Source organism: Nestor notabilis, unplaced genomic scaffold (assembly GCF_000696875.1).
Source record: "Nestor notabilis isolate BGI_N333 unplaced genomic scaffold, ASM69687v1 scaffold16328, whole genome shotgun sequence".
NCBI classification, from domain to species: Eukaryota; Metazoa; Chordata; class Aves; order Psittaciformes; family Psittacidae; genus Nestor; species Nestor notabilis.
Genome location: NW_009941645.1, coordinates 45,019 through 63,322, shown reverse-complemented (window position 1 = coordinate 63,322; position 18,304 = coordinate 45,019). Strand labels below are relative to the sequence as shown.

The 18,304-nt window shown below is 35.7% G+C and overlaps 1 protein-coding gene across 1 annotated transcript in view; it reads right to left on the bottom strand.

Annotated features, from left to right (window-relative positions):
- Positions 1–14,711: 14,711 nt before the first annotated feature.
- LOC104410745 (metabotropic glutamate receptor 8) overlaps positions 14,712–18,304 on the bottom strand; it is a 38,896-nt gene continuing 35,303 nt past the window's right edge. The window contains exon 3 of the mRNA XM_010020996.1: positions 14,712–14,761. Within this exon, the coding sequence (XP_010019298.1) occupies positions 14,712–14,761 (50 nt within the window). The remainder of the gene's footprint in view (positions 14,762–18,304) is intronic.

The following is an 18,304-nucleotide window of genomic DNA, read 5'->3' as shown; positions in this document are numbered from 1 at the left end:
TTAGGACCATGCCAACAGCTTTGGAGATGCATGCTTTCATGATTTTTCTGTACTTGCCAGTCCTAAATAAATAATTTTAGTGCAAGGTATCCCTGCCCATGGCAAAGGGGTTGGAAGTAGATGTCTTAAGGTGCTTTCCAACTCTAACTATTCTATGATTCTAAATGACAAAATTTTGCTACACAGCTGCAGGTACATGACAGAAGAGATGCTTGTCTAAAGAAACAAGACCTGGTTTGCATGATTAGGTCCTGCAGTTGAAAAGAGTTTGTGATCTATTCCTTTTCAGCTCAGGATTGTGTGAATACAGGACAGTATTTGGAAACCTGGGCATCTAGCCCTGGGTCTGTACATTACACAATACAGGAAAGTGTCTTCAGGCTAATCCAAGATAGAGACCTGGAACTGATTTTGAGCCCAGTTGTTGTGCAGATTCACATGTACCTGAACTTGCTACCATTTATTTTCATTTCAGGTAATCAGTGGCACATTAGCTGATTCATTAACTTTAAATTCCTTCCAAATAGTTCTACTGGAAAGCCCTACAATGACAAGTGCAAGGAGTTCTATGATAAAGCAAATTCTAGCTTTCAACTCCTTGTCAGTAAAGACAAGCCCTTTGGAGCAGTCCATTTTCTTCATCCCTCTCCTGTGTCTATTATTCAGGACTGATGAAATGGAGAGAAACTGCAGCCCTAGGCTGAGGCTGGGGGAGAGGACTATGAAGCAGAGAATGATGGATGAAGGCCAGGTGGGAAATGCAGGAAGACTCATCTTGAAGCCCCTGGTGAATCCGTATGTGCATAGAAATACATATACACACAGAGAAAGAATTCGAAAACATCTGCCCTTGGAATCACCATGGTTTTAGCTGAACCTTAGTTCTGGAAAAATGCTGCTAGTTTAGCTTCAGTTTGTGTTCAGTAAAGAGTTTCACTCCAATTCTGGATGATTTGAAAGCAAGTTATATCTGGTTTGAACCAGTTTTCAACGGATTTTGATTTTGAGTCTGATCCTCTGAGTGCAGCACTGTAACACCTAAATTGCTTTGTGCATTTACCTCGAAGTAGAAACAACTCTGTGGCACTGCTACACCACTAGGCACTGTGCCCAAGTCATAACCCTCATCACAGCTATTCTTTCTCTGCTCATTTCCAAATTCCTCAGAAAATATCAGTGCAGGTACCGGATGTGGCAGTAATGCTAGTGTAACAGCCAGGTTTATTATTTAAACAGTGATAATTGAATGATCTGGAAATTAGATTCTTCCTATTAAATTTGCAGCCTCCTTGATGTTTGAGGGAGAACTGGATGCTCTCAACTCTTGAGGCACACTGGTATCTTCCAGAAAACCTTGGATTAACTTCACAGTGAGAAGAATTTGGTGGTTTATACATTTCCAAAATGAGGAAAATTATAAAGATAGTTGCACTGTGGGAAACACATTGCTATCTGTTGGAGACTTCTCAGTAAATCATAATCAACAATTGCCATCAGCCATACATGTGTACAGATAGACATGTATAAGCATTAGCAAATAATGTCATATTGGCTTCTACATTTAGTGTGTGGGCATTATCTCATCAACTTTAAGTATGATGCTGAACCACACGGTACACATGAAGTGACATATACATAGAATCAAAAGTTTAGATTCTTTTGCCTTCTAGAAATAACAGGAAACTAAAAATAAACCCAGCAAACCCAAGCAGATGCCAGGTAAAACTCTTTCACAGAAAAAAAAAACTAGAAGTGTGTGAGCAGCCTAGTGGGCATTATCATTAAAGCAAAATCACTGAAGCCATTCAAAAAACATTTACATAAGATGACTCCCCAGGGGAACTGGAGAAATAAGTTCCAGTAGGATGAAAACCCTTCAGTTGCTAGGCTTTACACCTATTAGACTTTTGCTGTCGTGAGTACACTTACAGATCTGAGATGGATATTATAGTTAAATTATATTGGCTTACATCATCAAAGCACAGGCTACTATGACAAGATCAATTAGTAAAGGCCTGATGCAGATAGATCATCTTGGCCTGACAGGTTTCAGCTATTCTAATCAAACGGGCAGGCAGGCAGGCAGGCATGCAGGCAGGCAGACACACACACACACACACACAGAGTTTAGGTCTCTAAATTGATTGTCTCTTCAACAATAAGAAATTAATACCACAATAGATGATTTCCAAGCATCTGAATTACACTGGATTCTTTTTGAGAGACATCATTTTCAAATTCTGTTTTTCAAAGTGATGCAACATTTAGTACATATTGTATATATCAGGAGAAAGCATAGTAGATTACATGTATATATATCTGCTAAGGTCAGTATTTCCTTTTTACTGTTTACTGAACATCTGCTGTTGTCAGTTTTCCCTCTTTTCACTCTTTGTCTGTTTGTTATCCATTTAACTTAGGACATGTTGCTTCTCTCTTTTTTTAATGTAATTTTATTCAGATTGCTGTGCAGTTCTAATGCTAAACATGGCAGTACTACCATAGTGATGAAAGTTTAACAAAGGCAGAACCTATACCATTATAGTACAGTATCCTATCATGCATATCTATTGAAAGAAAGTTATCATGCAAAGGACACAAACTCATCAAGGAATCTCTCATTTCAGAAATTGTTCAAAATAGATTGTGTGTGGAAACAGCACCACAGTTTAATTTTATTAAATTCTGCTAATATGATATAAACTAAATATTAATATCTTGAAAAGGCCAGTATAGTGTTTTTTGGCCCTGATGGTTAGGCTGATATTAAAAATAGTTATATGTTTAGAGACCGAAATGCTGTTACAAAGAGAAATATGATTCCTAATCGGGGGACCCAGTCCACATACTGGAGTTTCCAGTCTCCCTAATTTGCACTTCAATACTGCATTTCTAGTTAAGAAAACTCCAAATATAAGTGTCTAAATTTTCTGTCTGGTTAGTAGGAAATGATGAAGATTTCACAGTAAGCTGATATTACCTCTAAGATCACCATCCACAGAGATGCTACTAACGCAAAGCAATCTTGTGAGAAGAAGAAATGGAACCAAGCTCATTTTGCCCATAACATGACTCAGAGCTGTATCATTAATATTGACAAGTGGTTACTGACATTTGGATACTGCTAGTCAAATCATAGAATGGTTGGGGTTGGAAGGGACCTTTGGATGTCATCTGGTCTCATTCTGCTGCTAAAGCATGTTAACCTAGAGCAGGTTACACAGAATCACAGCCAGGCAGGTTCTGAATGTCTCCAGAGAGGGAGACTCCACAAACTCTCTGGGCAACCTGTTCCAGTACTTTGTCACGCTCACAGTAAAGAAGTTTTTTCTCATATTCAGATGGAACTTCCCATGTTTCAGTTTGTGTCTGTTGACCCTTATCCTGTCATTGAGCACCACTGAAAAGAATCTGATCCCATCCTTTTGACACCTGCCTTTAAGATATTTGTATGCATTTAAGATATTTGTAAGCGTAAATCACTTCCACAATTTCATCTACATATTTCTGTCAAAAAATTACCAGGCTGAAAGGCTGATTGTTTCTACTGTTCAAGCAACCTGCTAATTTTGTCTGAGAGAGATTGAAGAGAAGCCACATAATAAAATTATGTGGCCTGTATAAGGTGACAAATAATGTGTTCTTTGCATGTGTGATGTGTGAGTGAATATCAATTCTGTCCTACAGCAACTTTGACATGTTTAGTTTTTCATTCCACTGGGGACTTCCAGTCAGCATCTTTCAAGTGTTTTCAAAGAAATAAAATTATATTCAGCTCTAGATCAACAGTAGAATATCTCATTTGAGTAATTTTTTAGTTGTGGGTTGTCTCATGATCACAGGCAAATGAAGTGGATAACACTGATACAGGAGCTGATGTATGCCAACCACTTCTTTCCCATTTTCTGTGAATTACACACAGGTAGTTTTACACACGGGGTGTACCTAAGTTTCAGGTTAATGGTTTATCTAGTTTGGAGAATGGAAGAATATTTCCAAACCAAGTAAAACCCGAGATTATCCTCAAAAATTGAATCAAAATTGAGACATTACAGAAGTGCCAAAAAACGACAAATGATCTGCAAATCTCAATACTGCTATTATCTTTAAGGATGACTCACAAATTGTGCTCCTCTAGAAGTATCTTCTTCAGATAGTGCTGATAAAATACAGATGAATGTTCTTACACAGCTTGCAAATTCTTAAACAGTAAAAGTCTGAATATATCATCCTGGTACAGTATATCACACATGAGCATCTTAGTCAAAAAGATAAATGGCATTGTATTTAAACGGTATGGACAGTGCCTATTGCATTTGATGCACCTTTTAAACTCCTCCTCACAGACCATGTTTTGTAGAACAGATCATATGGATTTATGTTCTTTGACCAGCTTCTAGGCATGCAGATGGGGACTTGTTGCCAGAATCAGACATTTTGAAATGTGGTTGGAGAATCTCATATAGAAAGCAAGCACCAGCTTCTAATATTCCTTACACATGCCGATTTAACTTGATCCTTACATACAGGGAAGTACCTGCCTAAAGTTTGTCAGCTTCATGTAGATCCGCTTCTGCCCATGTCCTGGGCTTCTGTTAAAGTCAGTGCCAGAAGCTGTCAAAAACTAAAAGTTTATGAACAAGGAGTAGAACTATAACAGAAAAAAAAAAAGTGGTTATTTTATTGTGCTTAAAATATTAATCTGATTCAGCGGTATTTTAACTAAAATATGGAAATTTTCATGTACAAAATGCCAACAGCCAGCAATACTTTGTAAGATATTCTAATTATTTATTTTCACAAAACATTGGATAATCTGTTTTATCTTAATGCAGGAGATTTTCTACTCTCTCTCTTTTTTTTCTTTTTTTCTTTTTTTTTTTTTTTTTAATTGCAGGAATAGTACCTCTGTAAACTCATTTAATTGCTCAGTGAAGATAATCTCTTTACGTGTCAGCATATTACTATTATCATTTTATATCTGAATAGAAAACAGGGATACCTGGTATGTCCTTTTTTGTCTTTCTGTCTTTCTTTCTGAGGATCTGACTCAGTTTACCCAAAAGCAATGTAAAATTTGTAATCCTTTCTGTGTATTACATGTCTGACTAGTATGAAATTCAGCTTTCAGTGGAAAACAGATATGAGTGAAGACACTGTGGATCCTTGAAAATTATCTAATACCAGTTTCTACAGTTCTGCATTTCAAGCAACTGAGTTCATTTATTGTAAAATTACCTTAAGAAATTCCCCCCATGCAAGTGGAGGGACTTAATCTATTGGAAATTTCAGTCTAACTGAAAGAAATAAAAATCACCATCTACCTGTTACTGTCACTTTACTGGTTAAACAGTAACATCTACATGCTGGGTCAGGACGTGTTGCAAGTCCCATGTTATGCAAATGTTTTTTGGATGAGTAGTGTTGTTTCCCCACACCAGAGAGCTGTGAGTCTCATTTGCATCAGTAGCATATCAGGCCTTTGGCCCTGGCAGCTGGCAGCAAAACCCCTCTGTGCCATTCAGCACACTTCTGCTCTCCCTAAAAGGTCTTACTTTGATCCCTGACTTTGTACCTATAGGAAATTCACCCAGATGGGAAATAGTTCCAGGGATGTTTTCCTACCACAAAAACCATTCTGCTGTCATTAGTGGTGCTTAGAGAAAGCCTGGCTTTCAAGCACAACCTCATCAAACATAGGTTGGGAGCTGTGTCAGGTGCCTTGGCACTGAAAGGTGCACAGTAGGATCCAGTGCTGGAAAATCTGCAAGCCCCTGCCTGAATCCTGCATACAGGATTCATTAAAAAAGAGGCCTTCTCCCTCTAAGTGGCTGATCCTCTTTGTTCTTGAAAGCTGCAATGTGTTTTAAGGAGGCTTATGACAAGGGGATCATGGACATATTTCTTTCAAGAAAAATAAAACCAGGAAGAAGTCATAGTACCATACTAGAGATTTTAAGTATGCGTATCACTGCTTTGTATGTAGAACAACCAGAAAGCACGGCGTGATTACTTTTTGTGAGCATATTACCTGTTCTGTCTCATTTCTGTTTTCTTGGCAAAACAATATACATAACTATAATGTACTGAATTAATCAGACTTTCTGAGAAAACAAATGGTTATTTTCTTTCACCTGTAATATTTATGCTGTTGTTGCCAGTGCTGTTGCTTGTCTCTTTTCTGGCTTTATATGGTCTGTTTCTTGAAATAACAGTTCATTTTTCTTAAGTGAAGAAATGGGTTCTGAAACATCATCATTTGAAACTATCTCTAGAACGCTCTTTCAAGGCATCTGTCTTAAACTTTCAATGCTTTAGGCAATAATTTATAAAGTATCATCAGTCTGGCATTCGAAATAATCACATTTTTGTTATTTTATCTTGCAAATTGTACACTTCATAGCTGTCATTCAATGAAAAATACCCTGAATTTCATATAAAACTAATCTTTCTGTCATCCCTTGTTCAGTGTCACAGTGGAGACGGTGGCAAAAGATGAAAACTCTCACAAGAAATGATAACCTCTGTATATCAAAATGATTGCAACTTGTTCTGCATTTTCAGATAAGTGTATGAACTATAGAAATGAAGAAATAAACAGCATATTGTTTTTAGAAATGTCTGTCACTTGTGATGACAAACTATGGGGAGCCAAGGCAGAATATATGGATGCAGTTACACTTACAACTCCGCATCCTCTCTAAATAATGCACACAGTAAGAAATGCACATCCAAGTTAAACACTGCAGGCAGGAGATATTGAGGTTTACTCTTTACAGTTTATAATATGTGAGACATGTAAAGAAACAGATTGATAAATATAAGTATGGGTAGGTCTATGACTGATAACGATTTCATATTCTTGTAACAGGCAAGTACCCAAAAGTTTGGCAGTTCAATGTGTCATATGCATCTCCAACACACATTTTCATCTGTGCAATCTCTCTTTCTTTATCTTTTATTTGAAGAAAAAAAAAAAAAAAGGGAATATAGGTAGCATTCAAAGACTAAGTTCAGATTTTCAAAACAAAACACTAAGCCACTGAGGAAGACTGGAAGACTTGCAGCAGCACCCTGTGGAATCTGTCTAGATATGATTCTTCAGTTCCTCAGAAGAAAGCAGTCAATCATCTCTCTGAAGAGGAATGTTTTGTGGAGTTGTTTTATCTGCTTTAAACACTTTCACTCTGTTATAAAAAACAATTTTAGGTGAGAAAGTTTCAATTTTACAGGTAAACTTTCCCTTTATTTTGGAAAATAATATCCAATTCTTTTTCAAACTAGGATATAATGAGCCAGGAAAGCTCTAGAGATCTTCTGAAATCCTAGCAGCAAATTAGTCATTGACAAAAAAGAATGAGCTAATTCATTTGCAGAAAGTCAGGTGCTGTATTACAGGATATGTTGCATCCTTTAATCCCAGTCTACAGATTGTGAATATATTTGTATCTGCAGGTCTTTGCAGAAGTTGGGTGTATTCCTTGGACACCATCATAACATTGTCTTGAATTTAAAAGAAAAAATAGTCTATATTCTTATTTGCCATTTCATCCAACATTAGCTCTGATGGCTCCCGTCGATTATTTTGTCACTTTTGCTCACTGCAGTTCTGTGGAGAATGTAAGATTAGCACCCACTCTGGGGATGGCATGTGCCCTCAGCAGAGGTCTGCATGGCCTCTTTGGAGCTGAGGCAGTTCAGCAATGTGTTTCCAACATTTTTGTTGCTTTCACTAGGGTTTTAGTTACTCTAGTTCTGTCACTTTTTTTTTTTCCTAATTTCATGTCCATAGTCCTCTGCATGTCATATTGCTCTACTTCTGAAAGACAAGTCATTTGTCTAACACAAACACAACCTTTGTTTGCCATTCAGGATATTGTTCTTCTTACTGTACTTCAAACATTATTTTAACTCTGGGGGACTCTTCTGTTTTCTCTTCTTTTCCCTGCTGCTGTACCAATGAAAATTGTAAGTTCCTGAGAGCTGTCATACTATAATACCAAATGAGAAAAATGATTGCTCTCCATTAGTTTAGTGTTCCAATGTGATGGAAGAATTTACAGAGCTATCAACATTCATGAAATGTACAAAGAATTCTACAGTGACCTTGTACAGAAATACTTTGAAAATCTTCTTAAGACTTTCACTGAAACAATTTTAACACACTCCTGAGTTTTGGTTAATTTCCTGATAAAAAAATTTAATGGACTCATTATTAAGGTTTCTAATTTCCTTTAAGTTATCATAACCAAAATATTTCTAGATAAATGTCTTTCACATCAAACAGCTTGTTTTCACTGCACAGATGCAACAGGTGATTTCCACCAATTGTATATTGCAGTTCTCATGATATTACTGGTAAATTTAAGCAAAGTAAGAAGCTAAAAGGAGATAGTACGACTTACATATATTCAGAAGTACAGAATGTTGATGACAGATAAGATCTGTTCCTTCTTGTATTTGCTGGATCCCATTAATCACAGTAATTTACTTTCCCATGAAACATAACGATTAGTGACAGATATATACATTGCTCTCATATTACCTACTGCAATTTTAGGAGAAAGTCAGAAAGAAATTACTTCTTGCTGAGAAAAAGACCATTTCAGAATTAGATTGTGGGATCTAATTCACAAATTAGATGTGAATCGACAGCAAATGATACATGCACATAAAACACGAAATGATGTTTTCTGGATGCAAACAAAGGTAGTACCACAAGTGCTAAAGATGTGATTAGATAAGATAGCCCTGAAACTGGCAAAAGTAGTGCTTACCTCTTTGGTCACTGAATTTTGCTCTTTAAGTTTAACCAGAATATGTAGATCCATATATAATTTCTTAATTATATGACATGGCACATAAAATATTTGAAAGCATAATGATGAGATATTGTATTTTTTAATGGCTGCTGTGATAGGGAAATATGCTGGATTGTTCATGTACATTTTCATACCAAAGCATTACAAAAGAATGCTGCAAGACAGACATTTTTTTTTTAATGCATCCACCATGCTATGGCTTCTGCTTTCACATTCTGCCTTTAACTAGAAGCATAAATGAATAAGTTGTATTACAATACATTTACAAACTGGACATGTTAGGAATGATTTCCTTCATTTATTTCCTTGGTTAGTAATAAAAATTATCTATTCATTGGAAGAGAGCTAGTACTATTAGTTAAACATCCTGCTGTGGAAATCGCTATTTAGGCATTTCTTGAAAAGGGGATTTTTGACCAAGTGGCTCATTACCCTTTCCATGGAACAGTTAAAATCTTGTCTATAAATTCTGTTTAATTTCTGGTTCATTGACCTGATATATAGAGTCATTCAGATCTCATTGTATCTATCTTGCAGTCACAAAACAACATTATGGACTTATTTCTGACCTCAGTAAAACAAAGTCGTATGCCCTGATAGAGTTGCTTCAGCATACCCATACATAAATGTCCAGTAACAGCAATTTTAAAACTGTAATCTGCTCCTCTATTGGAACTAAACCCTAAAGTTATACAATAAAGACTTTTTATAATTTTAGAGGAAAAAAAATTACTGTACCTACATTAAAGTTTAGTTATTAAACTTAAAGATCTCAGCTACTGAGTTACTGTGAAATCTGAGTGGAGTGAAAATATTTGAGACAAACTTCTTGTTTAACAAATACTAGATAATCACCTTTTTAGATACTGTCTCATGTGCATAAGCCATACCCTGCAGGCATTCATGAATATAATATTTCTGTTACTGTGCTTTTGGCATGAATCTTTTGGTCTTGGCATTGGGACCTCATTCATAACCATGGTTGTTTCTTCTGGATAAAAATTAGATTGGAATGTACTTTGACACTATGTATTGCCCATCTGATTTATAAGTCATTGCATGGTTTCAGGTTACAGTGTGGACTATAAATAAGCAGAATCATCCAGTCCCTCTGGTGGTTCTAAGTCTACTAAGACTCCTGTGAACTTCACTTGGCTTTGGACCAAATCTTTAGTACACAGTATGTCTTTGGGGTCTCTGGAAGTGCATGTTTGATAGGAGAGAACAAATCTTGGCCAAGTATACTAAACGTAATATGCACTAGATTTATATGTTGTGACATATAGTTGTCACTATTAGAAGACACTGCCATTGACAGGGAATCTCACCCTGTCACCTGCCTGCAAGCTTGAGACACCAACCCAGGCTTTGATTTGTATGTTTATTAATTTTTTTACAATGAGCTGCTCACATTTGTGAAGTAAGGCAACGAAAGTTTGGAGAACTAAATTTGCAAGTCAGTTCAAGACCTTCACTCATTCCTTCTTTATAAATTGAAAGGTCTGAGATCTAAATCCTTTTAGGTACCAAGGTGTTTAACTTCAATCGGTCCTAAAGAGAATTATCTATCATGGCCTATATTCCTCTAATGATTTCACTACTTGGTTATTTTTCCCTCAACAACATTGATTTAGTTCATCAGGTTAGAACGATCCTCTGTAGCTCTAGTTGCTGGATGCTTCCAGATACCAGAGAAGACTAGGTGATTTAAGAGTGTCTTATGTCTCAAAGTTGGGCCAACAGATAGCTGGGACTTAGCAGTCCCGTAACACCATCTAATTCATAAACCCTAATTTGCAAAGAATTTTTTATAATCATGTGAATGCTTTACACACCAGAAGTACTTGTGTGCATAAAGCACCGTAAGGATTATAATCAGCCGTTAAAATACAGTTTAAAATTTATATATAAGCAATGTAGCTTTCAGTGACAGCCATTTATTCAAAAGCTAATAGTTTAAAAAAGCTATAGTGTAAGTTAATGATAAATCATCTGATACTGATCTCAAATTTGCTGCATTAAAGGTAAGACCTTAATTAACTTAAATGGTTTTTATATTAGGGCCATGGGCCCTCAAAATATTTTTTGAAGGGAAGAGAATGAAAACGTATGTGAAAATGGATACTGAACATTTATATTTTTGTATAGTTCTTTCCTACACTTTTTTCTGTATTTTTTCTAACTGTACGGTACATAGGTAGAACATACTGTATTATTATCATTGGCCAAATCTCAGTTTTTAAGTTGTTACCACCTTTTTATTACATCTGCCTCAGGACTTTATTTTGATTTTAAGTTTTTCATTTTAACTTACCTAAATAAGCCTGTTATTCCATTTACATTCTTTTGCATGTGCACTAAGACAATATATGTCAAGTGTCAACCTGAAGAATCTTTGTGTGTGTTAGATAATATAATTCATAATGGATATGTTGATAATGATATACCTGTAGCTTCATGAATGTCAATGCTAGAAGATAAAGAGCAGAATAAGACAGAAAAAGAGGTCGTTAAAACAAAACCAAAACAAAATAAAAAAACCCATTGAGTTTTCTGTATAGTAAAATTAAGTGATGACTATTTCAGAGAGAGAGAAAGAAAAATGCAGCATCTGTATCAGTATTCAAAGGCACAATAAAGACAGACTCTGTGGGGATTTCTCTTCTTATTGCTGTCTGAACTTCCCCAATCTTCTCATAAAAATGGACCTTGTAATAAAATAAAGAACAGTGGAAGCAATTTTTCTGATGTTCATTCTATTTTATACCTATGTTGCAAAATTATAACAATTTTTCCTTGCTTCGTATTACATGATTCTCTGGTTCTTTATAGTAGTTCTTTCCCCAAGAGCTTGTCTTTTATTATAATAGCTAAACCAAATACAAAGACCCAGTAAACTGAAAAATACAGAAAGACTGCTCGACCTAGTTAGAATCAATCATTGAAGAATACTTAATTCCTTCTTCTGAACTCTGTGTTCGATAACAATGCTGAAAAAGGTACACCAGTCTTAGAGGCTGTGGAGTGCAGTCTCTTAGTCAATAATCCCCCAAATAGAGGTCAGGTAGAGTCACAATATTTACATCACCTAACCTCGAAGTAAGGACTTGCAGAACTTACACACAATGTATTGCACAAATGGGACTCAAAGTCACCTGAAGACGCAGTCTTGGAAGCTGAGCTCATAAATCAGGTTGCTAGAAAAAAATCTCTTTGGAACTGCTGTCTGTGCAGGAAAAAGTCTCCTAAGCCGAAGACAACAAAGCCAACATCTCATTCAGAAATAAAATGAGTTGTTCTTCCATAGCTCTAGAGGGATACTGATCACAGTTACAGGTGATAGATATATATTCACCAGTCAATGCAAATATATAAACTGCACGTAACTACTCTATAGAAGTGATACCTGTAGACCAGTGCTGTTCTGTTGTATTTTGAAGACACCTAGTTCATTCTGTAATTTGTACTGTGTTCTCATTTATCTGATGAGTTACATTAATACCAGTGAGACACTTAGGCTTAATATACTTCATGTTTCAAACAGAATGACATAGAAAATGCATAGAATAATTTGCATTCCATTTTTACCCTACTGTTCAACCCAAAAATGTGTAAATTCATCTCAGTAAATCTGTTCAGAGTAACATTTTCTTTGGACTGATGTGAAACTGGAAGATATTAATATATCATATACTAATCTTTATGTGCATATAAAATATGTTTATGTGTATGTGAAATGTGTTTTATAGGAAATTCAGATTCATTGCTTTTTCAAATGCATGCATTTATGCTTATATTGCGATATATAGATATTGCAGACAAAACATTTGAAAATTCTTTTTTTTTTTTTTTTGGTGGATTGAAAGTGGAACTTTTCAAAGGTTTCTTAAAAGAAACTGTGCCAAAACACTGGTTTTCAAACAAAACAGATTCTTTCCCTTTCTTTTTTAGGAAATACATTCTACACATGGAAGTTTGTGTTCTTCAAACATTGATCTAATCAAACCATTTTCACAAAAATACTTCAATTTGATGAGATACTAGGTTACAAGGCTGAACTAAAACAATTTTTTTTTTTCAGGTTTCATTGCTCTAGCTGCATTGCTCATAAGCTTAAATTTAGTATATATTAGTTTATAGGTACAGGATTGATGTGCTTGTGGCATAGTCAAAAAATGAATTTTCACACAATATATCACATGTACATACACACAATACTACGCTCTATCAAAGCAATCATCAGTTAATAATTCAGGCATTTAAATGCTGGGGAAAAAAAACCTATGTTTTGAAATATTTTGAAAATGGAAATGCACTGTCATGCAGCTTGATGACGATGCTGGAGTTTAAATATTGACATTGTAACAGAAAGAGATTCAGTTTCAGATACTTCAACTTTCATTCATGTAATACACCACATCTTCATTAAGATATGTTGTAAAAATACAGCTACTTTGACAAAGGAGCTGTAACGCTAATTCAGGTGAAATAACATTTAATAAGTAACTGATTGTGAAGCCTCATTGACTCAGTGAATGGTAAGTAGTGTATGGGACAAAAAAGTCTTAAAGAACACCACAGGCATAGTAACAAAGTGGAAAGTCCCTAACTCTTTTTTTAAACTACTTTGGAGGGGTTTATTAGCATGATAGATGTCTACATGATTTTCTCTCTCTTTGCATAATCATTTCTAACACACACACAATCATTTGACATGGGAGTTAGAAGATGCAATGATTGTAGACGGACATTTATTTCTTTGATTTTTGTGTTTTGAAGGCAATAGTACATATATCCACTAGGTTACTGCTTTCTAAATTTCCACTGATTTCTCTCCTGTTATTTCAAAGTCACCTTTATTGAGATAAGCATCTGCTACATTCCCCTGTCAGAGACAGGATACCAGGCTGAATAGACTTTCAGCTTAATCCAGTCTAACTGTCATAAAGTCTTACAAGATGTAAGTTCCAGAAATGAAAAGGATCAAAATTATTAGTGGAGATTCAAAAATATAGTACAATCATACAAAATAATTACCATCAGGACTCCTTCACTTTACAAACATATAAAATGTGCTTACTTTGAGGGTGAAAAGGGAGAAAAAAATCCTTCCAGTAGAAAAAATAGTCACAAAGCTTTGAACAAATAAATTCACACACTGCAGAGTACACACACACACATGCATGCAGGCATGCACATACATACACACACATGTGCACACATACACACACACACATGCTTAGAGTTTACACTGCATTCTTCTGATGCCATGATTATTATTTTATTTGAACACTCACCTTTACTGCACATTCTAAACAAACAATAGACAACAGTGTAAGGACTTTTTTTCCTTAAAACTGCAACAAAACAAGTCTCAACATTTGCAAAACATTCCTTTATTATTATAAATAAATTATTTTGTATAAAAATTAGCATGCGTTGACCGTTGCATTTATTTTAGCATAACCCAGGACTTAATTCAGTCAGCCGTCACAGAAACAAACTCATCTTCTTTTACAAGTTGAACAATGTAGGACAGGAAAGGAAATTGTCACAATCACAAAAAAGTACTTACAAATATAACATCAGACATGATTTATTTCAACAGCATTTTTTTTCATGAGCTAACATTTGTTTTCCTTTTGTGATTTGCTTCCTTTTGTGAGTGAACAGTTCAGAAGCTTGACGCTGTCTCTATGTTATAAAACTGGACTTTCCTTCCCCTGTCTCTTTTTGCCTTTTGACTCTTGTTTAATCCTTGGCCTTTAGAAGACTGACTATTGATTTCAGTGTAGTCTTCTGATATTTCCAAGACTGAATTCTGGTGGTGGTAAAGTCTATGTTTGCAAGATTCCATCCTGCAGGTCTTCCAGTGAATTTCATCCCTGCTCAGTTTGCCTGATTGCTGTAACTGACATAAGTTGTCTTGGTAGATGAGGCTGTAAATCAAAAAACCAAAAACAAACAACAAAAAAAAAACAAAGATCAGGATTTTTAGAATCAAGAGAGGAGGAAAAAAACCCCCATATTTAGCATTTGAATTCAGACAGCATCCCACTATATTTCCTAATAATATGGCCCATGTTCATGGAATAAGGTAAGAAAGTTCAAGCACGTATGTAAGCCGTGAGTAAATTGGATCTCAAGTTCTGTGTTCTCGATGATAACTTATTTTGTTTAATGCTGGGGGAAGCACAGGTCAGTAGAGAGGAACAATGATGAGTGGTTTTATCAGAATTTCAGCATACTGTCTGGTATTATTTTGGCTGATTTCTCTAGATATTTTTCAATTTAAAGCGTGGATTTTTCTCGATCTTCTGGGTAAAGAAACTTTGCAGCTAGTGGGGGGTTGTCCATCCAGAAGGAGGCTTATGCTTTTTTAAAGGAGCAAAGCCTAACACGGAAACATTTTTCCAAATTAGCAAAAAATGGATAGCAAGTGCCTACAGTGCATATTCTTTGGAAAACATTCAGATGCAAAGCATCTACATATAAGTAAACCAGAAGAAATGCTTATGAAAGCCTGGGCTGTATTTTAGAGCTGCCATCCTATTATGGTCTCTTCAGCTGATCATATTTTCCTTTGAACAAAGTTGAAACCCCTGCTCGGAACGAGGCAATATGTTGAGAAAGTTAAACACCTTTACTATTGTAAAAGTGATTAACTGGTTACAGACAGCTCTCTAATTTTAAACCAGCTGTGTACATGGCAAATCAGACTGCTGGGGACTAAGTCACATTATTGTATCTATAATAAGGTCTATGTCACACTGCATAAAAAGGAATTTGGCTTACTATGTTTTATAGTCTGTCTGCTACAGACATGTTCTGCTTACGGCAGCTTAGACTGCAGATGGCAGGATGAAGTGTGATGGCACAAAAGTTATCTGGTCTATAGATTCAAAGATCTTAATTCTATTCCCATACCTTCTTTCCTTCCTTTAATTTCCTTTTTCTATCTGGTGGGAACAGCTGAGATAGACAGATAGATAGATAGATAGATAGATAGATAGATAGATAGGCAGGAAAAGGATTCTTCATGCTAACTCCTAAATCCAGCCCAACAATCCAATGATTTGAGAAGAACATACCACAGAAATCAAGAAATGACAGTTTCTTTCTCCTATACCGAAGACTAAACTAAATAAAAGATCACTAAAATTGCTGCAAAATTATACTAAGTAGTATAAATAACTAAGTTTGCTGCTTGGTTTCTCTTAATGTTTTCTTTGCGTTACTGAGTAATTTGATTCTAATACTGCATTTGACATTTTGTAAGACACAATATGGCCAGACCATTATAATTTACATATCACTATAATATTTGTTACTGAGGAACGTATATATAAAAATTAATACCAAAAGGAAGCTGCAAAATGCAATACTTTTTATGTCCACTTGCACAGGTATCTCCAGTACTTTGCATCTGGAAAAGCTGATTCACGAAAGGCTTGGTTTTGGCATATTAAGTCTTTCACATAATCTATTACAGTATTCAAGCACCAACATGAAACAGCTTTATTTGCATGTACTTGGACACTTGAGGCAAATATAGCCTCATTTACATCTTTCAGATCTTTCAGATGGGATGTACTGCTTCCATCTGGACTCTCCCATGCTCCCACAGCTGCATTTCTGAGAGGATTCTATCTTTCCTTTGGCCGGTTAAGTTCCTTCTGAAAATAATGCAGGACTGCTGAAATGGTACCGTGTTCCTTAGAGCATAAAATGATTTAATTCCCAGCTAAGAAATAACAAATACATGCACATCTGCAAATAGAAAGAGCAGAGCATATTTTTATCCTTGCCCAGAAAATAAGCTCAGCTACATGATCAGGTTAAGCCTGCTTACCACATTACCCTGTATCAGCTGAGTTCTATGATAACTTTGCATGCATATGATTTTAGCCCATAGCGATGTAACATATCGGATTTATCACAATTCAGTAAGATGAAATATGTGAGGACATTTGTAAGAAACTCAAAATACAACAATAAGTAGTTACTACACCTCAGCTGGTTTAGAATAACTTGTTAATGTGCTGTAACATCATAGTATATCTGAGACGATAGTTTTGACAATCTAGGATTGGTCAAGAAACAAAAAATATCCTATTGAGTTCTGAGTGTTGTTACTTTGAAAAAATGACAGCACAGGAAGCTAGAGTAGATAGCAGTTTGAAATGTATTGAACCTGATCTTATCTCCAAACAATGTTTTTTTACTTGATAAATATTGCAAGTGTATTTATAGTTCACTGTAATAAGCCTACAGTTCCTGTTTGGGGATCTGAAAGCTTCAGCAGCTGGTGTCCTGCTCTTTAAGACTGTTAGCATTTCAAAGTAATAACATGAACCACATTTGGCAGGCATAGATAGCCAGAAAAAGTAACAGACTTGGCTCAATATTTCTGGGAATGGACACTCTTTTCTAGCTCCAGTTACTACATTGCTTTTGAAATGAGACAAAAAGAAAAAGAATAAAAGTATCTAAAGCAATTTAGAATGATTATTGTGATCTGACCTATACGCATTTGAAGTATTTGTCATTGTTAGGGCTTCTGTAATTGCATCTGGATATTTTTTTTCATCCTGTTTCCCACATATGATTTGTTTTCCACTGAATATGAATGTATTTCCATGAACAACCCCCCTACTTCCCCCCTGACTATATGCATGTGGGGGACAACATGGAATAAAGTCTGTTACATGGAACAGGACAAATTAGACAGAGACGAGTTGTCTCTGGATGGAAAACAAAAGGAATTACTTTGATGAGCTGTCTCATCTTATTTCTTACCTAGTTATGAGCATTATGATCAATACCAGTATTTGTGCTTGGAAAATGGTGGGAAACACTTAATACCCACTTCTGGTATACTAGGAATAGCCTAATTTTTGCAATCATATATAAAGCTTCATATACTATCACTGAAAAGAAAGATCTACCCCACATGCATTCAGCACAATAAGAAATTTTGCAGTGTTGAGAGGTTGTTACTACTGACCTAGTAAAAAGGACTTATGTGGCATTGTGCACTAATAATTCACAGGAACCTCCAAAAGTTTTGACATTAAGTATTTTGGCAGGAAAGAGGCAACCTGATCAAATCCAAATGATACAGAACAATTCTGGAGAAGAGAGAAACGCATCTTGAGGCCAAGAGCTCAATTATATAGGGACAGCTCTCTGGAGTGAAAATGACTTGACCTTGATTTTTGCCTATGAAGCATTATGATGCCTGGATCAACGCCTAGTCAGGATATACTCCTCTGAGCTCAGAATTATATAGATGTGCTACTGTTAAAATCAGGTTTAGATAACAGTAAATAAGCATTGCCCTGCGTACATCACACTACTGGAGAAGCAGACTTGCTTCCAATAGCAGCTGTTTCCATGAATTATGTATAATTATACTTTAAGGAATACCAGACACAGCATTTCTTCATTAGGTACAGCAGATAAACATGAGATACCCATGA